Source organism: Anthonomus grandis, chromosome 1, assembly GCF_022605725.1.
Source record: "Anthonomus grandis grandis chromosome 1, icAntGran1.3, whole genome shotgun sequence".
NCBI lineage: Eukaryota > Metazoa > Arthropoda > Insecta > Coleoptera > Curculionidae > Anthonomus > Anthonomus grandis.
The window spans coordinates 17,487,340-17,511,575 of record NC_065546.1 but is presented as its reverse complement, the minus strand read 5'-3'; the positions used below and the strand labels follow the sequence as shown (position 1 = coordinate 17,511,575).

At 32.2% G+C, this 24,236-nt stretch overlaps 2 protein-coding genes across 10 annotated transcripts in view; one reads left to right on the top strand and one right to left on the bottom strand.

Annotated features, from left to right (window-relative positions):
• The window catches only part of LOC126745036 (choline transporter-like protein 1), a 54,741-nt gene extending 46,939 nt beyond the window's left edge, over nt 1-7,802 (top strand). The window contains exons 9-13 of one of the 2 annotated variants that reach the window (XM_050452720.1): nt 1,436-1,668; nt 2,434-2,663; nt 2,748-2,923; nt 2,977-3,069; nt 7,025-7,802. In XM_050452720.1, coding sequence (XP_050308677.1) covers nt 1,436-1,668; nt 2,434-2,663; nt 2,748-2,923; nt 2,977-3,069; nt 7,025-7,177 — 885 coding nt within the window. In that variant the 3' untranslated portion in view covers nt 7,178-7,802. The remainder of the gene's footprint in view (nt 1-1,435; nt 1,669-2,433; nt 2,664-2,747; nt 2,924-2,976; nt 3,070-7,024) is intronic. The other variant, XM_050452711.1, reaches the window with a different exon arrangement.
• Nucleotides 7,803-14,447: 6,645 nt separating this feature from the next.
• LOC126745059 (uncharacterized) overlaps nt 14,448-24,236 on the bottom strand; it is a 50,887-nt gene continuing 41,098 nt past the window's right edge. For all 8 annotated transcript variants that reach the window (XM_050452746.1, XM_050452793.1, XM_050452776.1 and 5 more), the window contains 4 exons: nt 19,239-19,348; nt 19,024-19,186; nt 18,668-18,958; nt 14,448-15,072 (listed from right to left, as the gene is read on the bottom strand). In XM_050452746.1, the coding sequence (XP_050308703.1) occupies nt 14,548-15,072; nt 18,668-18,958; nt 19,024-19,186; nt 19,239-19,348 (1,089 nt within the window). In that variant the 3' untranslated portion in view covers nt 14,448-14,547. The remainder of the gene's footprint in view (nt 15,073-18,667; nt 18,959-19,023; nt 19,187-19,238; nt 19,349-24,236) is intronic.

Here is a 24,236-nt window from a genome sequence, read left to right as displayed (position 1 = left end):
TATTGGAAAATAAATATTGGATAAAATATTATGCTCAACATACAACAATCTAATGTCAGTTTTACATCTACATCACAAATATCATAACTTTTTAAGGAAAAATTCAAAGCAAGTGGTTTAGAAAATCGACGGACTCCGGCAGATTTAAATCACCTGTCTTCCTATTACCCTAATAGGTATAAAGTTCAACAATTAATTAATATAACATGGTGATGCAACTATTGACACACATTATGTTATTAATAACAATATTACATATATAAAGTCGGCCTTTCCTTTAATGTTAGAAAACAGAGTGAATAACATTCGTAAACCCCTTAATATTGCTGCAGCTCGGTCCCCAATTAATCTTGCTAATGCCATTTTTTTCTAAACTCATGAATCCTCTTCCCCTTTAAAGCAACTTTAGCATATAGCATATATTATAATTTAGCAAATAGCACTCTTCTGTATAAAAAAATTGATTGTTTTTCTTGTCAGGCACCTAATTCTTACATTGGTCAAACATCTCAGTTTCTTTATATATAAGAGATTAATTACTATTAGAGTCATGTTATATCAATAAATTTGTCAATGTAGGCAGTTTGACTAGCTAAATATTCTGTCGAATTATAAACTCCTTTTAAATCATTTTAATAAAATCGAATAATAATACAATCGTATAATCATAGAAATTTTTTTCCTGGCCTTGCGTTTGGCTCAAATATTTCTGTATAAGCATTGATAGTTTTATTATTAGTTACGTAGGCGTATTTAATTTTTTTTCTGTTTCCTTTAACTTTGTTTTGGTGTCTTTTGGTTTGAAAACCTCTAGAAATTATAAACCCAAAATGTCCGAAATTCATTCAAAATTTTGTAGAGCGAAAGAGCCATATTTCGATATATGTATAAGTAGAGCGCTGAATATACTCACATTCTTAATTATTCTGTTCCAAAGGCCTTTTATTGAGGTCCTGGATGCGAAAATGATTGTAACAGCTAATGTATAGCTAAAGCTAAAGTTAAAAAGAGAACGAGACGTTTTTTCTCGTCCTCTACTAGAGTTCGAGTGGTTTGTGGTTTCCTTTTGAACTTCAGACTTTACCTATGATTTTCTGTTGCATGTTGTTACAGGTCAACCACAGTATTGGCCTCTGTAATTCGCATGTGCACTTGCATGACTGAAACGCTTATTTAAAGGAGTGCATTAATAGTTTCAAAAATTTACATCATAGTGTTTCAGTTTATAGTATATTATTTATAATAGAGAAAAGTATTTTCGGCTCGTATAACACAAAGTTTAAGTAAATAGCACCTAGTTAAAACCGTTCATTAAGTATAGTTTTGGACGCACTACGTAAACTTTTTCCTTGAACATGGCTGTCGCATTCTATCATGTGCTCATCTCGAAGACCAAAATACTTTGCGAACTTCTACTGTATTTGTATTGTTTCAGTCCTGCGTTGCTACAATCGCAATACTCTTTATCTTTGGTGCACTATATATGGCGTTATTGTCCGCTGGGATCTTGAGTAAAATAGGCTCTGAGTTCTATTTTTACGAACAAAACACTGCAATGATTATAACACTGATTTACGGCTTAGTTTTGTTCCTCTGGTTATGTCAGTGCATCCAAGGGACGCAGTTTATGATTATAAGCGGATCGATTTCTAACTGGTACTTCACTAGGTAAGTTGATAGAAATTTTTACAACTCTTTGTAAACCTAAATTGTCTATATTAAAAATGCTATTTAAGAACATTACCTTATTTACCTTAAAAGTGGAGAAGTAATAATAGAAACAAACAATGAAGAATTTAATCAATTGAATTCGGGTCGGAAAATAGAGTTTTTTTTAATACATATTATTTTTGACTTAAGGTACTTTCTTGGGATTTACGTAGGTAACAACTTGGACTAGTCATATCTCATTTCTGTGAAAAATTAAATTCTGTTACACATAATGTGTCTTTTATACGAATTGTAAGGAAAATAAAGGAAATGATTATTGACAAACTTGTAGATGTTTTTTCAAAATGGCCGTTAATCATTAATAATAGGAGTCAAACATTTGTAATATTCTTTTTTCATAATAAACATTTCTTTAACTTTAAATGAGAATATAGCTACAATACTAAACATTAAACTTTAAATATTTAAAAAACTCACAATTTGCGACTGACATTGAACATTGAACTTTAAATATTTAGAAAACTCACTTTTGCGACCCGTTGTCGAAAATGATTTAATTTTTTTGGTCAGATCTTTTTTTTGGGGAATCGCGCTCAAACAAATAAAAACACCTCAATAAAAAATAACTTTTCACTAAGTTAATAAAAATCTGATGTATTAGTGCAAAAATTATATATAACTTGTTACTCTGGAATACATTTTTTCTAAAAATTATAAATGACTATAACTGTAACTTCTTTAAAAATAATAACTTTTTTTTAGAGACAAGGTGTTCCTGCGAAGCCCAATTACTAAAGCCATTGCGATAACGTTCAAGCGCCACATGGGCACGGTGGTCTTCGGTTCTTTCATTCTCACTATTGTTCAAATTATTAAAAGTGCAATTCAAAGTCTAACTAAAAATGATAAGTTTGCTTGTTTAGTCGAATTTTGTCTTGATCAGATGGAAGCTTTCTTGAAATTTTTATCTAGGAATGCCTATATTGTAACTGGTCAGTATTATATTATCACTTTGGTAAAATTGGTGTATATTTATGTAAAATATATTGGTGTAAAATATATGTATATTTTTTCAGCAATTCATGGACAAGCTTTTTTGCGATCTGGCAAAAGAGCTGCTAGATTAATAATGCAAAACATCAGGGATATTATCGCAATTAACTACATTGGAGATTTAATTATTGGGATGGCGGTCCTGTTGGTGATGATCCTTTCACTGCTAGTTTGTTGGTTAATCTTATTTATGTTCCCTGTATGTTAATCCAAGATCTTAACTGAATCGTCTTTTATACTTTTTTATTTTAGGAAGAAACGCCGGAAGTCGGCCACCTTTTTACGTACTTAATTGTCGGAATTGTTTCTCTTTTTGTGGGAGCTATTACCTTTGGAGTATATGAGGTAAAAAATATTAATTGAATATTTTGAATATATTTTTTTTTTGTTTTATCATACTCTTACTCGTTTTCTTGTTTAAATTTTTTGACACACTCAGATTACAGATAAAAACATTTATACAGGATGCAATACATCCACTTTGGTAATTAATTTCCTTAATAATACAGATACATACCACAAACATTGCTTTCGACCCTGGAAACATGCTAGCAATGACTTTAATGATTCATAACAAAGCCCTTGAAATGGAATGACGTCAAAAAGTCATACTTGTACGAAATATTACAAATCTATACCAAAATCTTTCAAACAGTAGGGTTCTAAAGTAATTTCAAATTTTTATCAGTTTTTATATGAGTTTAAATAATTTAACACACATATAATGGGATGATTTTTCTGAAAGAGCGAGTGTGATAAATATTTAGAATCAAATGTTTTTGTGCTGTACTGCTGTTCTGTTTTGAACTTAAACAAGTTTTTATTCTGGTGGAAAAGCATAAGGTATTCAACATTTCTGTACTTTGGTAGAATAAAGGCCAATGTCCATTTCAGCTGTTTTGAGAAAAACAGGGTTAATGAGATGGATTGACTTTATATTTTTATAAATTGTGACCCTTTTTTCCTACTTTACTTATTTTTGGGATTTTAAATCTTAAGAAGGGATTCTTTTTGAAAATGTATTGTTAGGCTCCTAAGCGTGGACATTGGCCAAGGCGGTATTAAAGAGCTAAAGGACATCGGCCTTTTTGCTACAATGAAACAATCCCAATTACGAAAATAATCTTTATTTATACACGAAATTCGTATTTTTTAGCATTAGAAAATTAATTTTCTGTGGCCATAAATCTTTACTTTTTATGATACCTACACTAAAATAACAGAGAAAGTTAGTTATTTTCTTCATGCTCAGGGTCTTGTATATCTTCAACATTCAAGTCGGAAGATCTTTATAAGTTCTCATAAAATGGTTTGTTATAATCCCTAATGTAAGGCAGCAAATCTAACAAATCTTTGATTTTAAGATCTGCCAATGGTAAAGGTTCTTGATTTATAGGTTTAGGCACATCAATATCCAGAATCGCAGGCCGGTTTCGTACAAAACCTCTTCTCAGGTCAACAACCTTAAACTCTTTACTATCGTTAAAGCTCGTTTTGTAAAAAAATCTGAAACTGGTGTTCAACGGAGAACTTCATCCATTTAATCCGCATCCATGGAACAACTTCAGCAATCTCATTTTTTTTTTCTATGAACCAATTTTTCCGTCAAAAGGCTGTTAAAATTTAGGAAGTCTTTTTGTAACATTTCCTTAACTTGTAGGGATGGATTTCGGCGCACAGTTCTTTTAAAATTAGTCCAGTCATGGGGGACTTCTATTTCAGCAGTCGTTTTTTTCTTGCATATTTCGATTGCTGCGTGGATTTTGTCGGCCTTCATATGAGTATGACCAGGCTCCATAAATTTGTGGTTGATTTCTTGCAAATTATGTCCTAGATCTTGACATTCTTTCAAGACATAGCTCATCATAGTACACATAAAAATATTTTTGTTTTGCTCCGAACATGAATCACTATAAAGATTTAAAACTTCCGTTTCCTTTGGTAATGACAAGATGTATTTTCGCTTATATTCGCGATAACAATTTCTTGACCTCCACGAGCAGCTTTCATCCCATAAAAAGCAAATTCCTAAATTGCCGGCAGTTGAAGTCTGATGAACAGTTAAATTATAAGTCCAGAGTTGTCTTTTATAAAAAGAAACGCCATTACGCAAATATGGTGTAGGTAAGCACTTTTGTAGGTCGAATGATGCAACAACAAATTTGATATCTTTCTTGCTGTTTTCTTTATCTAGTGACTTAAGTTTGTAAGCCATTTCAGAGAGGTTTAAGTGAGCGTTTCTTTGTTTCAAAATTTCAATTTTAGTTTTTTCTTTTTCTTCTGTAAGATTTTTACCATCAAATGTCTTTAACTTTACATTTAAACTGTCACATTTAGAGCAAGTGTCGTTCGCAGGGGCATGAAATGAAAAGTTGAATTCTTCATTAAAAATCTGCCTGTAAAGTGACTCTTTTTCGGGGCTTATGTTTTGTTCTTCGGAATACTGAATGTAAAGTCGATACATTTGGGCAATTGAAAGATCGGGACTTAAATATTTTTTTGATGTCCTCTCACTAGAGTAATGACTGCTGTATGTAGGAAAACTATTAATATGTGATTTAATAAAATCTCTTTTTTCCTCGGTAACTTTATAATTATTTCGATGTTTTCCCCGACCGTCTGAAGAGCAAATATTTGAATCATTTAATCTTTTTTTTTCGACAATTACTCTCACTTTTTTAAGGTTCAAATCAAAAGTATTTAGGTACATTTTCTGACAAACCTCCAAATTCTTGTGATCTTCATTTGTGAGAAAGTACTTTCTTGAAAAGTTTCTTCGACTAGGTTTAATTTGCTTATCAGCTCATTTTCTTTGTCGTTCTCTAAATTTTGCACATTCCTTAACAGTTTCCGCTATAAACTGTTCTTGACCATGCCTTGATAAATTGTAGAAATCTCTAAATAGATTCTGCCTTTAGACATCTCATCAAATTTTCTGCCAACATTTTAGTTTACATTCGCATGGCTCCTTTAGCTCTTTTGCCCTTTGTAGGATTCCTTTTTTTGTCTTATATTCTTTTCCTTTTTCTTTGCGATCCCTTCTTTCATTTTCCATCCAACTTTTTTCATTCCTTACACGTTTTTTAGTTTTTTCTCAGTCATCTCTGCAAAATTTCCAGGGTCCTTTTGCTCATTTTGATAATTTAACGTTATTCAAACACAGAACACAGTTTACTAATAATATAATAAATTACACTAAAAATTTGAGGTTATAAAAACTAGGTACGCATTAAAATCTTAAGGCCAATCTCCTAAATAAAATAATACAAAAGGGCCAATGTCCATATTATGGAGTTTGGCCATTTAATTTATTCTTCTAATATATTGAAAAGGCCCAAGTCCAGAGATTGGCCTTTTTTCTATTAACTAGAATTGGACATAGGCCTTTGTGTATTTTGTTTATTTCGCTAAAACACAAGTATTTTGGACTTTGGCATTTTCAATAATGTTAAGTCATTAATAAACTAACTTCCTATGCCTATAACTCAAATATGGGAAATTTGGACATTGGCCCTTTTTCTACCAAGGTACAGATTTAACTCTTTCACAGGCATTTTTCACACGTTTGTTTTCTCTTTGTTAACATTAATCTTTGTCAACTATTCACATTAAGCCAGGAGGTAGCCGTATCAAAGAATTTTTTTGCTTTAGATATTAGTTGGTCATAAGCTTTACTATGAATTATTAGGTTTGTGTTATCACGACTGGACCCCGTATAATACCTTGTGCATTTCCTTTATCACTAGGCAAAATTTGGGAATAAGCGATTTTCCCTTTCTGTGTGACTGTTGTTATTTGTCTTCTGTGATTAATACATATATGATCTAAACTAGTTTATTACGTTATCTCTAACACTATACATTTTTAATCTCTGAATCAGCAAACCTCTATCCAAGCAGTTATATGCTTTGGATAGGTCCAAGAGCAAATTCACCATTTTCCAGGTGTTTAAGAATCGACCAAAACATAGCTATTTGGGTTGATTTACCTTTAGAGAAACCATGTTGGTGCTAACTAAAGAAGTTAAAACAATAAAAAAAAATCAATCTTATGCTCATTGCTATTTTAAAAATTTTGGAAAAACCTGGTAATAAATTGATTGCCCTAATTATTTAGCCTTTCAGGTGATATGTTCGTATCTCAATGATAAAGAGCGAACGTGTCACACTCTTACATCTTTTAAAAAGTGTAATCCTTGTTCTTTATAACAATTTTAATTAAAAGTTATCTCACCAATATTATCGCTTGTTAATAATATTCGCATTTATTTTACTTACTAATAATGTTTCTTTAAACTCAGACAACTATGGAAACCTTGTTTATATGCTACTGTGAGGATCTATTGATAAACAACGGAATGGAAAAACCCTTCTTTATGTCCAGGAATCTTATGGAGTTCGTAGAGGAATCCAAAAAGGTTTATAGAAGCAAGAAAAACACCAATAATATTTAAACCATTTTTTTTCCTTTACTCCTTTCAATGTAAATTTGAGATCTTTTGGTTTCAGTTAAAACTGGTTTTTAACCAGTTTATTTACCTTATTTTCGTTGGCTACTTATAAATTAAAGAATGTGCTATAGCATAAAAGAAACCTAAGGGACTATAATGACTGTGGTTTTTTACCAAGTTGACAATAGATAGGTTTATATAAGTTAGGAGAGAGGTTGTTTTTTGCATAATATTATATCAATATATTATATAAGTACGTGTTTCATGGCCATTTTTATACTATGTATTTAGTTCATAGTATGTTATTAGATTAAGTATATTTAGTTTTATTACAGTTGTGTATAAAAAATGTTTAGTTTTGTCTGTTTGCTTTTGTTTATTGTACACTACTGAATTGATATTTTTTGAGTTTTTTGTTTATTACAAAGATTAATAACTATTATCCGCATATATAAATTTACCAAAAAATACAATAAACAAAGGCATTGATAATTTATTGAATATTTTATTCTAATTTATGAATTTCTATAGTTTTTTATATCTGGTAATAAATAATTCCGTTATAAAAAAAGTGTTTTTTCGAATAAATAGATCTTGTCTTTGTATTTTTTTAATATTGATATTTCCAGATTTATTATTGTCGAAATTTACGACTGTTAAGGAATACATTATTTTAGTTTTCTTAATTATGCATTAAAACAGGGCAGTAAAAATTAAATTAGTTTATATTTTTGTAAAACGTTTAAATTTATGTTAATGCAGCCCTGTTGAATGCTATTAACTTAAATAAAAATATATTTTTCTTTTGTTAGTAATAAGAACACAACATTATAAATTGAATTAATTTATATTTTTATAATATAATATTCTATTTTTGGAAAATTATGCCAGTGTAGCCATGTTGTTAGCTTCTTGACTTAAATAGATGCAGAAAATAAATGTTGACTTTTTTTTTTTGAAACGCATGCTAATCCACAAAATATCTTAAACTAAAATATGTTTATATTTGAATTTTCTATTAACTTAAAAATTCTGTCTCTGTGATCTCTGGACTAAACTTTCACCGACTATTTTTCATCATATACGTTAAAATCTAAAGAAGTAATTATATTTTTAGAAGATGTACTTAAAAACATTAATAAAAATTAATACAGATATCAAATGAACCTAAAACTAAAGGAAAATTCTCTGCGCCTGTGAACAGTCCTGGAAAATTGAGGGAACGATGTTATCGATTCCAATAATTTAAAACTTCCTGGAATATTCACCAAACATTTCCTATATGTTTCAGCAATGTAAATTTATTTATATTGCTGAAACTATTGTCTGAAAAGTACTTATAATTTTAATTATAAAAAGAGGAATAAAGCAGTTTTCTAAATATGTACTAAAAAAAAACCATTCCTGGTCTATCCAATAATAAATATCGAACGTCTGTATAACGTTTCTAAAGAAAGATTCCAGGAATATTTTCTCGGAATTCAGAATATTCAAACTATGGTGGTATGTTCCCTAAATAAGCTGTGCGCCAGTGTAATAGAAACAAAATCGAATGTCCCAGGAAACAAAAAAACGTCTTAATACCGATATTATTAGTACTTTAGATTAGTGGCAGGAATACGGCTTTATGACTTCAAAGTGATCTACAAATGCCACCATCATAAAATGACTTGAAGATACGTCAAATTCACGTCGGAATGAAAAAATACTTAAAAGACGTCTTTTAGACGTTAAAGATTTTATTTTAACTGTTAAAACTTAAATTAAATACGAAGGAGATAACACCTATGCAATTGTTATTAAAAAGGGTATTATAACTATTTTAAGCAGTTTGGTCGCTACATTTTTCCATACAAATGTTTAGTCTTTTGCGCGATTTTCGCCGTCGAAGGACATTGGTACCAAGGTTGTTTAGTTCTACAATGAGCTACTCTGTTTCAAGATATTTATATTAAATTTATGTGGATTTCATGTACAGGTTGGGCCAATTTGGACGTTTTCTTATGGGAAGTCTTGTCCCTGTTAGAGAAAAAAATTTGACCCCATTCTCCGGGCTAGAATTTTAAAAGTTTACTGAAACAAATGAAATTTTGTATGGCAACAGTTTCGCCGCTAGGGGGGCGTTTCTGAAATTTGGTAATTTTCGTTTTTGGTCTATGGCTGCTAGGTTTTTAAAGATAAATTATTTCTGTAACGATTTTCTTATAGCATTTTTTAGTGCTTAAAATGTTTATTAAAAAAATTGCCAATTTCACCCTAGGGCTTGCAAACGAAGTCCAAAGATGGGGCCACCTCTATGTCCGGCATCATATTCTTTGCTAATTGATCTAAGTGCCGGTATGCAGGTCGATATTCTTGGTTGGTTTGTCGTTAGATTCGATTGTTATTGTCTGTGTATTTATATGTTAAAGTAATTACAATGAACTCTATTGCGTTTGGCGATAATACAAATACGAAATCAAGAAGAAAAAAACAGAGTGAAGCTAGATTGAGTGGAAAATATTATGTTACACAAAAATCAAAGCTGCAAAAACCTGGAAAAGCCGTTCCCAAAAATGAGGTTAGTACGAGATTTTTAACGATATTTCGCTTGAAATTTTAGACCGCTCGCGGCGCGGCCCGATAGTCAAATCTTTGTAGCCGATACTTACATTACCCTGAGATTTTTTTAATTTCAGATCACCTGTAAATGTAAATTTAGCTGTAGGGATGTGATTGATATGAAAGTTAAGCTTTTCGATCTATACTATGGCCTTGAACTCAACGAGCAAGGCAGCTATCTCATGGGATTATTGCAAGTTTTACCAGAACAACGTCGCCGCCATGGTACCTACGATGATTCAGCAGAAAGCAGACGACAATGTACCATAGCTTTTGCTGTTCCAGATAGGCAAGGTAACGTAAAAAGGGTATGTAAAAAAACGTTTTTGGAAATATTTGCTATCAGCCCGCAAAAGATTACCACGCTTGTTAGGCGTAAAAAGGAGGGGCATACAACCTTCAAGGGTAAACGAGGAGGTTGTAAAAAATTCAAGTACACTCTTCATGATAGACAGATGGTAAAAGACCACAACAACAGCTTTCCGAGGGACGAGAGCCACTACAGCCGTTCAAAAAATGAAAAAGAATATCTCAGTCCGGACCTTAATGTCTATAAGCTATTTAACGCTTTTAAAATAAAACATCCTGGTTGCACTATAACATACAGATTTTCCAAATCTTTCTTTTAGAACACCTAGACTTGATACGTGCAAGACTTGTGATTTACTTTTTTTAAGAAGCCAGGACAAGAGTTGCATCATAGAAAAACAGATAAAGCTCTAAAGGTCATTCAAGAAGACAGTGCGAGTAGTACTCTTCCAGGTAGCGATACCTGTACCATTACCATGGATCTACAGAAAGTTTTTTCCCTACCAAAATTAACGCATAGTAGTATGTATTACAGCCGCCAGTTGTCATGCTTCAATTTTGGAATACATGTGCAAGATACGTCAGATGGGATAATGTGCATCTGGCATGAAGGACTGTCGGGCCGAGGTGGCAACCAAATGGCATCATGTCTTCTACAAGCCTTGAACACAGGTCAGCTTTCAACTTATAAGCGAAAACTATGTATATGGAGTGACAACTGCGCAGGGCAATTACAAAAACCGAATGTTCATTTTCTTATACATTTTATTAGTAGCCAATGGACATTTTGACACCATCGACCATACATTTTTAGTTTCCGGCCATAGTTTTTTGTCTTCAGATAGAGATTTTGCCCTCATCGAGAAACAAGCAAAACGTTCTAAGCTTCAGACAGTAAACGATGTCAAAACGGCAATTGCGGCTGCTAGACCTTCCGGGCCATACAGACTCTTAGATATGGGTGAATGTACTTTTTTTGATTGTGATAAACTATCATCAAAACCTATAAATACAACTAAACTAGGCATTACACAAGCGTCGTGGTTACGTGTGACGAAAGAAGAGCCCGGCATAGTATTGTACAAGAAAAATTTCAGTGACTTAATATAATAGGATGGGAGAAGTGCCGTGTATTAAAAAAGGGTGTGACTGCAAAATTTAAAGTCGGTTGAGCTCTTAGCCTTCCCTGGTGTTGAGCAAATAAATGAAAGTAAGAAAAAAGACCTTCGCGCAATGCTAAAGTACATTGATCAGGACAATAGGGCATTTTTTACCACTATTTAGATTAATCATTTATTATTGTGGACTTAGGTTATTTCCGTTATTTCTTCACTTATTTTGCTTTACGACGTTTCTTTGATGTCTTACCACAGAACATTTATTTTAGTTTATCTCTGTGTTTGTTAATAAAGCCAATTGTCCATAAAAAAAAATTACATTTGTTTTATTTTCCTTATTTGTCAAGTTTTCTTTGATTTCTAGCAATTTTTAATTTTGGCACTTAGCTCGACCACTCTTCAAATATTTATAAAGAAAATTAAATTAGATGCATATAATTTTTTAAAATGTTCTTGTAGCCCTTAAAATTCCATAGTTTACGATATATAAATAGATTTATTTTGAACGTCCAAAAAACAGAGTAGGCGGGTGTGAAATATTTGCGTAAAGGGCTTTGCTTAACTACTGAGTGATGTGTCATTTTTGACATGAACAAACTTGTTTTCATAATCTAAATTTTGTGTTTCCTTTGTGTGATAATCAAAATAATTATGAAAAGTTCGATATGATTAAATGTTTTATTGAATGTAATGAAAATGCAAGAGAGGCTTGTAATCTTCTATATCGAGATAGATTACAACGATATTGTATAAAGCTTATCGAAGCCGAAAAGTGCATCATCTTTTTCCTGCTGATGATTACAATAGAAGATTGCAATTCTGTCAGTAGTATTTGCAAAAGTCGTCAAGATGCAACATTTGGCTACAAATATTGTATTTGGGGATGAAGCATCCATTAATAGTGCAGGAATATGCAGTAGATATAGTGATGTAGAGGGTAATATTACCGAGGTAACATTACCGGTAATTTTTTTAATATTACGTAACATTACTGCAAGACCAGTAATACTGGGGTTTTTTTCACTCTATACTCTCATTTATTCGCTATTCGCCCAGCTCTACTTGGCTTTACAGGCGCAAGGACGAAAGACGATCGTGCCGTACGCAACAATTTAACTGAAGCTGAAAATTTAGTTGCGACGGAGTTCATCTATGAAACTGCAAGGCGTCATCCAAAATATTCTTCAGAAGTAGGTCTTATTATGGAAGCACTTGCACACTACAAAATTAGAGGTGGTAATCTTTTTGCTTAGGAATTCGTTATTTCCAGCGAAAAATCTATGTCTGGGCATGTTTGGTGGGCAGGAATTTGCTCCAGTTCTAAAATAAGTAGATTGGCTGTAGACATTTTAAATTTACCATCGTCAACAGCCGCAACCGAAAGAACGTTTAGTACTTATGGATTTATTCATCGGCAAAGAAGAAACAGGCTTACCGTGGAAAGAGCCAAAAAACTAACCTATATTAGCCATAATTATAATTTACTAAACGAAGATCATTCAAGAAGAGAAAAAGCTACTGAGAATTCTGAGAAAGAAATTGAAAGATCTCGGTTTCGAAATTATAGACTTGACTGAATTAACCAAGGAGAAAGAAGAATCAGATGAAGAGGTTGGGGATGATGAGGATGATTTACCATTATCCATTCTATTACGTAGTTCATTCTGACTGTTTTGAATTAAAAAAAATAGTATTAGTTAAAAAGCTGTTTTTTTTTTAATAAATTACCCATATTAACGTAATATTACCGGTAATTTTACATCTATAAGTAGATACAATACGTATACGTGGGGTCTGTGAGAAATCAAGGCCGTTTTAGTTTCAATGTATGGGTAGGCATATTTCGTGGCAGATTTATTGGTCCCTATATTTATGATGAGCCGTTAAATTCAAAGCAATATTTACAAATTCTGCAAATGTAAGTTGAGGGCTTTCTAGAGGAATTGTCTCTAGCCCAGCAGAGGCATCCTATATTTTTTCAGCAAGTTCGTCCGCCACCGCACAATTATAAAGTGGTCAGTAATTATTTAAATGAGTAGTTGTGTGAGCAGTGGATAGCAAATCAAGGTCCAATAGGTTGGCCGCCTAGGTCCCCTGACTTAACACCGTTAGATTTTTAATTTTGGGCAAGAATAAAGGACTTGGTATACCAACGGACAATTACTTCAAGAGAAATGTTGGAAGAAGCTTTGCATAATGCATTTGCAACAGCGAGAAATATTGAATTAAAACACGCTGTTAGTAATGTAGAAAAACTTTGCCGTTGGAGCAGTGATCAAGAGTAATGAAGTAATACGACGTTGCAGTTTTAGCTAAAATATTGTTAAAAAGATAAAATATAGATGTTCAATTGTTTTGTTTTTTTCGCTTGTAGGATGCTTGTACACAAGATTATTCTTACGTAATAAAGCACATTTTCTTTCTTTAGTTTTCAGTGATTGTTAGTTCTTATTCTATATTTGGTACAGTAATATATTTACATATAGGCATATAGAGCTATTTAATCTTGTTGTGTTATTTATTTCATTAAAAGATTTCGTTTGTGTGATTTAGTTTATTTGATTTACTTTATTTCCACATATAACCACATTTGTAAATTAATATATTAGTAATATTTAATAAAATGGGAGCTGTTGTTTAATTTACTTTTAATTTTCAAATGTGCATCAAAATTTGAAAAATTAAATTATAACGTTTTTTTTTAATGTTTGAGACAATGTCTTAAATGACGTTTTTTTAATATCGACGTTGATATCGCAGGCCGTTAAACTCTTATTATATTCGATAAAACATGTAATCATATCGAATTTTTCGAAAATTTGATACATTTTTCGAATCTAGTGTCGAAATCTAAATAGAAAGGTAATCATAGATTATAAAAACAAGTTTGTTTATGTCAATATTAAGCATCACGTATAGCAGGGGACAACGCGCCCTACTCTGCCTTTAACACGTTTAAATTGCAGATCATTTGTGTTTTTATTATTTAAGAAATTGTTTGCCATAGCAAAATTTCTTTAAATAAACTTCTTTTAAAATTCGAAAAACCCGGAGCATGGAGGTCAAAATTCTTTACTCTCTGACAGGGAAGGACTTGACTTCCCATAAGAAAACGTCTAAATTGGCCCATAGTCCACCCTGTAAAGACACAGGATGTATTTTATACCCGTTTTCTGAGAAATAATTTGATCAAATAAAGCGATCCTTTATATCAGTAATATGGTTCGAGTTTACAAAAACCAAGCTTAACAAAGTAAAAAGCAGTTTAATTGAAATATTTGTTTACAAAAATACACTAAATGTAGTGTTGCTGGTACAAACGTCGTGGTAGCTTATATTTTCTGCTTATATTTGCTGAGAGAAAGCTGCCCTGATTTTAGCTCTCTGAAATTTTCCAGTTCTCGTTTTAAATGGAATCTCGTCCACCACCCATAATCCAGCTCGTATTTTATTCTTTTCCGATAGCCTTTCGTTAGCAAAAGTTTTAATTTCATCCACTGACACCTCCTTTGCATTCTTTTTTAAAGTAATCACAGCAGCAGCATGATTTCGGTCCTGTTCGTGGAAGATATTAAATGCCACAGCACTATTTACTGCAGGGTGAGTCAACAAAACTCTTTCTATCGATAAAGGGCTTACTTGGTAAGTCTTGTACTTAAATGTGTCATTTACTCTGTCAGTTACAAAAAGGTATTCATCCTCATCATAATACCCGAGGTCACCAGTCTTAAGATAGCCTTCGTCATCAAAAGGATCTGCGATAAGTTCAGTGCAGTTTGGATGATAGCCTTTCATCATGTATGGACTACGGACCAAAATTTCGCCTGTTTTGTGAGGAGGTAAAAGTTCTTTCGTTTCCACATTAACAATCTAAAAATAAGTTAAAATAGTTATTAGAAATTCGGAAGAAAAATAAATCAAATTAATCACCGGAATATATAGAAGAAACCATGATATACTAACAAAAAAAGACAAACCTTAAAATGTCTTCAAAATGATAGCGACTTCCTAAAGCAGATAAAGAAGTACAACTCTAAATCCTTTAAGAGTTTTTAGCTTTTAGAGATTATCTAAACCTAATAATCAGGTTTTTTACTTCGAATATGACAGTTTTGAGGGTTTTCCAGGAAAAAAATGGAGTAATTATTGTATGCACTCTAACATTAGAGCGCATATTATGTACTATGCGCATATTATTGACTCAGAAGAGAGAAATACACCTTTTGAGCAACACCACCTCCTAATATCTTATAAGCTGAGAGTAGCCTTTAGATAAAAACAACCTGAAAAAATTTTAAGTAACTTTTTTAATATGCTCAAAAATCCCCAACGTAATGAATGATCAATCTAAAAACTTTAATATGATATACATAGCTATAGCTATTTTTGTACTCCGTTCAGTAAGAATTATAATTAAATAAACTAAATTTGGGTGTTGAAAAAAATTATTTGGACGTCAACTGCATGGAATTAAAAGAAAAGGACTCCAAGATATTCTTTGACGAGTTCTAAAATTAGTTTAAAACGAACAAGTCGAACGAAAATTAATAACAATTTGTATTTGTAGTGTCACCGTATTATAAAAACATTTTAAAATAATCAAATAGGTATGATTAATATAAAGTTTATATATATGCGCGTGATTTTTAAATTATTAAATTAAGAAATTAGCCACTATAATAATGTCACAAGTGTGTATACGCGTAGTTTGCTAATCATACACTATCCGTTATCCATAATCCATATTTATATTACGTACATAATAATCAATAACTACCGGGTGTCCCAAAAATATACCGACTAACTTCAAGGGGTGGTATAGGGTGCATCAAAACAAATATTTTTGGTCCACTAAATATATGCCCGCAAATGAGCAAAAAAAAACGTTTTTGGTACTATTATTTTGGGCATTTACTGAATCGCTATTTACAGTGGTATATAACCAGAAATGGAGGGCAAAACAAGAAAGTTTAATTTTGTTTTGTAATTTGTGTTCTGAAAAGAAATCGTGATATGAGGGCGTTTACTAATATTTAATTTTACTTGATTTATGCCGCATACAGGAATATTGATGTTAATAGCTTCCAAATCTAGAATAATAAGAAACCGTTCGGTTATAAAATTTGACTGAGAACCACTACCAAGAAGTACTCTGCAATACTCTGCGTGAAACAGGCTTTTCGTTTTTATTAAATGCGTTAATAAGAGCGGTTGATAATAAAACGAAGTTATTAGAAGAATCATCACAAATACTTGAAAGTACTGTATGATGTGACTGTAAGTTTTCGTTATCATTACCTTTTGTTTCATTACTCTGATTTGCGTTTTCAGTTTTTCTTTCATTTTGCTGAGACACTCCATTGTGGAGAAAACTTGAATGCTTATTTTGACATATCTTACATTCACCAGCACGGCAATCCGAGAGTCTATGCCCAAATCTTAAATAATTAGAACACAAAGCCATTCTTTTAACCTCCGTGATTCGTTTATCGATCTATAATTTTTTAAATTTATCGCAATAATAAATAAAGTGAGGGTCTTTGCAAAAAGGACATGTGATGGACCCTTTATATTCAGTGTTCATGTGTGCAAGAACTGAGAAATGAGTTTGAATTCGAATGATCTTTTTTAAAAGACTGAGTTGACGATTCTTTTGTGTGAACTGCCTCTAAGAGCTGACATCGCTGTAAGAGAAATTCATTAAAATGATTTATTTTTGGAGAGGTTATATCTTAATATAAATATTTCCCAAATAATATTTCCCACTCTTTACGCCAGTTAAAATCTAATTTTTCGTTTAATAAAAATATTAATATTGTGTCCCATTCACCTACATTTTCTCCTATCGATTCCAATGAACTTTTTAAGAATGTGTTTAAAAATTGTCGTAATGACGGATGCGATTCTTTTGATGCCCGTTGAAGATTAAAAATTTCACGAATGTGCGAATGTGATAATGATTAACTCCCACGCTGTGTTGTAATTGGGATCCGATATCGATAATGATGCTCAAATATTAGCCGGTTCTCCCTTTAATGACCCCTTTAAGTAATAAAACTTTTCAACATTTGATGTTTTGCTGTCGTGAACAAGCGCACGAAACGCGTCTGAAAATCCCTGCCAATCCCCGTAAGAACCTGTGAATTCCGGTAAACGCAATTGCGTTAGTTTGGCTGTAACACTTGGCAACAGTGCTGTGGTGTCGTTTACGCGATTATTTGTGGCGTCATCTTCCCGAGCAGCCGCGGCTTCCAGAAAGCCTTGCGCTAATCCCATGGCGTCAAAATATCGGTCTGCGAAAACTGCTATCTCCTGCTCGGCGTCGTTCTCATGGAATTCATCGGGAAAATCATTCATGTAGATTATTTCGATTTTGGATTGTGTGCCTTTGAAGGCCTCCAATAGAGGCTTAATCATGTCACAGCGTGTTTTAATATTTTGTTCTTTATTATATTTTTAATATTTGCGAAGACTCCGTGAAATCGTGCAAACACAACAATCTAAAAATGGCTACCGTGGCACGAGATATTTTGTTTGTTTTCAAAAAAATGTCGAGTTAAATAAGTTAAAACGAGATTGCTTAGTGAAGCAATAATTAAAATACGAGACGAGAAGGATTTAGGCAATGGATATAATTATTTAATGGCAATGGAAAAGACTGACCTGTGCTGTCGATCCGCCTTTTTCGATTTTCCTAACGTGATCGGATAATGGTTCCCATGCTAGATAGTGTTGTATCCGGCTCGAAGAACCATGTATAAAGTCTCTGTTTGCCAGGTCGTGTATTTTGGTAGGCGAAGAAAACACTTCGATAGCTTAGCTATTATTTAATATAAATAAACACTGCTGGTTCAAAACAGCTCTAACATAGGTTATATATAAAATTAAACGTGTTTTTGTGGTTTCGATAATATGGTTACAGAGAGAGTCGCGCCAGACGGACGCACACTGCCTTTTTTACATTGCGACCTCTGGTGGCGCTTATCAAAATGAAATTGGGCGGCGTTGCCGTAGTTAACAAAAAGAATAGTTAAAATATAATTTTTACATAAAAGTTAACAATCTGCTAGCAAAAATAATGGTCGGCTGTACCCATATAGAAGCTATTCCCGGAATGTTCCAAAAAGTTCGCGATATAATGACCCAACAGTGCAGTCTTTGCAATGAAGCAAATGGTCGGCATTTTGAGCAACTATTGTAAACAATAATTCATTTGTTAATAAATTAAATGATGATCAAACTGCATTGCAAACAACGATTCAGTCAATGAACAAAATAATAGTACCAAAACAAGTTTTTTTAGTCTAGGGCCCAAACGCCTCATTTGCCGACATATTACTGGATAAATAATATTTGTTTTCTTGTTCCCTACCACCCCTTGAAGTCTGTTGGTATATATTTTTGGGACACCCTGTATATGGAGGCTTGTATACCTTGAGAATTTACAGTGTAATTTCATGCCTACCTTAACTTCCACGTCTGCAACCACTTTCCCAGACGCAAGTAGTTTTTCCTCATATTCCTTTACATTCCTTAAATCGAACGCAGATACAGCCGCACATTCGCTACTGCCATAACCTACAGTAACTTTTGTATATGGTAAGAGTTTCCTAACCTTCTTTAACTGCTGAGGATCCATTGGAGAACCTCCTATAATAATAGAATAGAGTGAGGAGGTATTGTGTTTAAGCAGCAGTTCGGCAGGGAGATTAGTTATTTCATATGTGTATGTGTTGGACATGAATGCAAAGGTTATCTACAAATAATAAAAATGATTAAGACGATGAGGCCATGTTGGGGATTGGAAAAGCTTATATATACCTTATATTTTTCAATTATTTCCAAAAGATTTAGGGCAGGGATCTTTGGAGCTATTACTTTTGTGCCTCCATGGGAAAGAGTTACTCCGGTAAGTAATATTGCGGAAATCCAGTATAAGGATGCAAAATGTGTCATTACTTCTGGCTTTAAATTGTCCATCTCACTAAAATATAATTTCGTGGTAACTGCTTTCATTGACAGAAAAATTAACTTACTCTACAAGACATTTGAATCCATGTAGCACTCCATAATGACTGAGAGCGACAGGTTTTGGAAGACTAGTTGTGCCACTAGTAAACACATAGATGGCAGTATCAAATGGGTCCTTAAAAATCAGAATAGTATACAATATACCTGAAGTTTGTCAATATTGCGACAAAATTCAGGGATGTGCTCCTTGGATGAAAGCAAGCAAAAGACTCGGTTTTAACATATGACATAAAAGTCTTTCTATAAATAAAAAATAAAGTACTTACAATTAAAATTCAAAATAACATTTTAGCAATAGAAAAAAGAGAAATTATTTAAGTACAAGAAGTCACCAAGGTAAAGTACACATATGTTAGGCATGTTGGTGATGCATCTTCAACAATTAATGCTAGATTTGCTACTCGTTAATTCAATAACAGTTTATCCTTTTCAACTCTATGACCTATATTAATAATAACCAAATAATTCTAAAAAGTCAAGAGCTTTCAGTTTTTTAAATGGAATACTTTAAAAATTTTGTGAAATATAAATAGGCCAACTAAACTAACTGCGACCATAATATTGGGTTGGGTTAGGGTTGGAACTTCTTTCGAACATTTAGAGTATGATTAAAATAGGAATTTACATAGATCTTCATTTGAGCACCACGTGGCACATTAGTATCTGGTTAACATACATCCTCCTTTTAAATAAAAAATAAATAAAATAGAACCAATTACACAATGAATAACCTATTATTAAAGCTCATTGACAAATCACTTTGAAGATATTTGAAATGTAAAAAAAATATTTGATAAGCTCACTCTTTTATTACAAAGATTATTACCTACGATAAGGGGTAAAGCATTTTAAGCATATTATTAGTAATATGCTAAATTTATCTTCTAAAAATATGATGTATGATGTGCCTTCTGACTTTATTACTTAATTATTTTTGCAAATTATAACAGCTTCTAATGACAGACAGAGTAAAACCTTTGCCTTAAGTTTGTAATCCAAATGACTTAAGGATGTTAGACCTAATAATATATTGCCAGTAATGTCAAAAATAATTGAAAGGTACCTTTACAACAAAAATTTACAATAATCTTAATTACATTTTTTTAAAATAAAATTAATGCATTTAATTTAAAATTAAATGGTTCAAAATCGGGCGCTCTTTTCGTTAATAGCATTATAAATAATATTGAGCATATATCCAATAATATTGTTAGAAAAATAGATGATATTGTTAAACAGATGGTTGCTAGAGCTAGAAATTTCTAAAGTACCCTTTAAAGCTCAAATGAGGCCTTAAGTTCGAGAAACAATAAACAGTTGAAAATAATAAGCTATCAGAGCTAAAAATTATCTGTTGTGGCTTAGTTAAAGGGAGAATTTATAAAAATGGAGATCGTACACAGACGAATTCTATAAATATGTTTAGCAAACCTCTTCGATATCTCACGACTCAGCTATATTAATTGAAAAAAGCAGTCCATTTTTCTCAAAGAGACTTCCTAATAATATACAGGGTGTGCCAACAAGGTGTACGGCTAAGATAGCGCCTTAACTATACGAGGTAGAGCAAAAAGTTCTACAGCAAAGTTGTAGGGTTGACAAAAACCTACGACCTAAAAATATTTTTATGTATACTGGGTGTGTCACAAAAAAGTTACTATAAAATATGATTTTTTTTTAAATGGTACGCCCTGTATATTATGGTACTAAAATGTGAGGCAAAAAGAGTACTTTACTCTGGTGTAACGTTTTTAAAATGTCCCTGCGGCGTTGCAACGTAATTAATTTTTTTATGTTATTTTTTGCCTTTTAGAGGGTTCGTTTAAAACATCATAATTAACTTAAAATTTATTCTGCGCCTATGAAACTTATACCACAGTTAGTCTAGGGTACCTCCTCTAGGCTGACTATGATAATTTGTATTTTTTTATTACAGGGTGTTTTTAAAGGACTTTCAAACTTGCTGAAATTAAATACGCAATATCTCAAATTTTTCAAATGGAACACCCTGTATATTTTTATCTAATTAAGTTTGTCCCTCAAATACCTTCATTTTTTATTTAATATGTCCTATAGCTAAACCAAGTACTTTTTGAGATATTTTAACTTTTCTGTAAAATACTATGCATAAAACGGGTATTCTTTAAGTTTTGATCAAGATTGCTTAGAAACATTTGTTTAAACGTCAAATTTGATGACAGCAGTAGACAGGATCAATGTTTTTTCTTCAAAAACCATTTTAGAAATTATTATCAGTGAGTTAGTTAATCGATTTTTAATTTTTATTGTTCATTTTGTAATCAATATGAATTTTCCTCGTGAGGAATTTTTTGATATGTTATATGCCTTTGGAGCTGCTAAAAGAAATAGCCTTTTGGCATCTAGAATTTATGCGCAACTTTATCCTGAAAGGAGACATCCCCAAGCACAAGTGTTTCAAAAACTAAAAGAAAGATCAGGAACAGGAAGTGTAATTTATGAAAAACATGAACGGGTGAAGCCAGTTACAAATGAGGAAAACAGGATGACAGTAGCTTTAAGTGTCGTTGAAGATCCTCATGAAAGCGTTAGGCAGCTTGCTAAAGAATTACCCTTTAGTGCAACATCAATATCTCGCATGTTTCGAAGCGAAAAATTCCATCCTTACCATATTCAATTGTTGCAGAAATTACTTCCGCAGGATTATGAAAGATGAATTGCTTTCTGTCAGTGGGCGCAAAATAAGATTCGTCAGCCTGAATTTTTTAATTTTGTGCTTTTTTCGGATGAAGCTACATTCCATAATAATGGCAGTGTTAATAAACATAATTTTCATTATTACGACACCAGCAATCCATTCTTCACCCGACAAATTCATCATTAACATAGATGGTCGCTTAATGTTTGGGCAGGAATAATAAGACATTACGTTATTGGACCGCACTTTTTTAATGGACATCTTACAGGTGAAATGTATTTAAACTTTTTACAAAACGATTTTAATGTCCTTCTACAAACGTTGCCTGACCATGTTCGAGATAGGATTTGGTTTCAGCATGACGGCGCTCCAGCTCATTATAGCCATGCTGTTAGAAATTTTTTAAATGAGCATTTTGATGACCGGTAGATAGGGAGAGGTGGGCCGGTCCCTTGGCCCGCAAGGTCCCCAGATTTGACCAAACTGGATTTTTTCTTGTGGGGATATGTGAAGGAAAAAGTCTATCGAACAACTCTTACCACAAGTGAAAATATAAAAAATAAAATTCGGGAGATTTTTCAAACAGTCACGCCAATTATGTTGGAAAAGGTTAATGACTCATTCTCAAAAAGGGTAAACGCTTGCGTACAAAATTTAGGAGGTCATATTGAACACAATTTATAATAATTGTAATTGATCTTTAAAATTTAAAATTAGTGTAACGATGTACATTTATGCAAAAATACGTAAGTACCTACCTAGTATGTAATTTAATTTTGCTGTTTGTTTAGGTGAATAATTGTGTTGATTAATTTTTCAAGTATGTAATAATAATAATAATAATAATAATTGTAGGAAAAGTAATAATTCTAATTCTTCAATAATTTTTTCTAAGCAATCTTGATTAAAACTTAAAGAATACCCGTTTTATGCATAGTATTTTATAGAAAAGTTAAAATATCTCAAAAAGTACTTGGTTTAGCTATAGGACATATTAAATAAAAAATAAAGGTATTTGAGGGACAAACTTAATTAGATAAAAATATACAGGGTGTTCCATTTGAAAAATTTGAGATATTGCGTATTTAATTTCAGCAAGTTTGAAAGTTCTTTAAAAACACCCTGTAATAAAAAATTACAAATTATCATAGTCAGCCTAGAGGAGGTACCCTAGACTAAATGTGGTACAAGTTTCATAGGCGCAGAATAAATTTTAAGTTAATTATGATTTTTTAAACGAACCCTCTAAAAGGCAAAAAATAACATAAAAAAAATAATTACGTTGCAACGCCGCACGGAAATTTTCAAAAAAGGTTATACCAAAGTAAAGTACTCTTTTTTGCCTCGCATTTTAGTACCATAATATATAGGGCGTACCGTTTAAAAAAAATCATATTTTATAGTAACTTTTCCGTGACACACCCAGTATACATAAAAATATTTTTAATTCGTAGTATTTTGTCAACCCTACAACTTTGCTGTATAACTTTTTGCTCTACCTCGTATAGTTAAGGCGGTATCTTAGCCGTACACCTTGTTGGCACACCCTGTATATTCAGAGGGTGAACACAAAGTCAACGTCAGCAACATTTTATTTGTTATTTTAACTTAAATGTTTGTGGTGTTAATTTAGTAGTATTATCGGTAAGTCGTATTTTTATATTGTAATTGGTGTCTATACATTGTAGTTTTTATACTGAGGTTGCTTTCCACTTTTAGATCTGATGATGCCCTAGGGCGAAACACGTGTCATAGTTTAAAAAAAATAAACACACTCTGAGACCATTGACTTTGTGTCCCTTCGCCCTCTGAATATATATCAGCTATATTAGGAAACTTTTAAATATGTGTTATTATAAACTCTTTCGTTTTCGCAGTAAATTTAAAATCGTAGATTATTGTTTATAACACAAGACAAAAAATTTAAAAAACCGTTGAGGACGGATGTTTTACAATATTGTATTATTATACTTGTTAAACAAATATAATATTTTGATCACAAAACAGTTTACCATTAATTAAAACTCTTTATTTTACATTCGACTGGGCGCAACCTCACCTAACTGACGTGGGGCAACCGGATACGGTGTGGGTTATAGTTTAATCTGTTATAGTTTGATCTATGATTAATCATTTAGGCATGAGGAATCCATTGTTCAGCTGTTTTCACTTTCTTAAGGGGAGCACTTCGAAACACAAATATGAAAGTACTGTGTCTTACGTTTTCGTTTCTTATGCTTTCAGTCCTTAAGTTCCTTCTGGGCTGTCGCAAGTTTCCCATTATACACCTATTCGCGTCAATTTATTTATATTTCATTCACAAAAA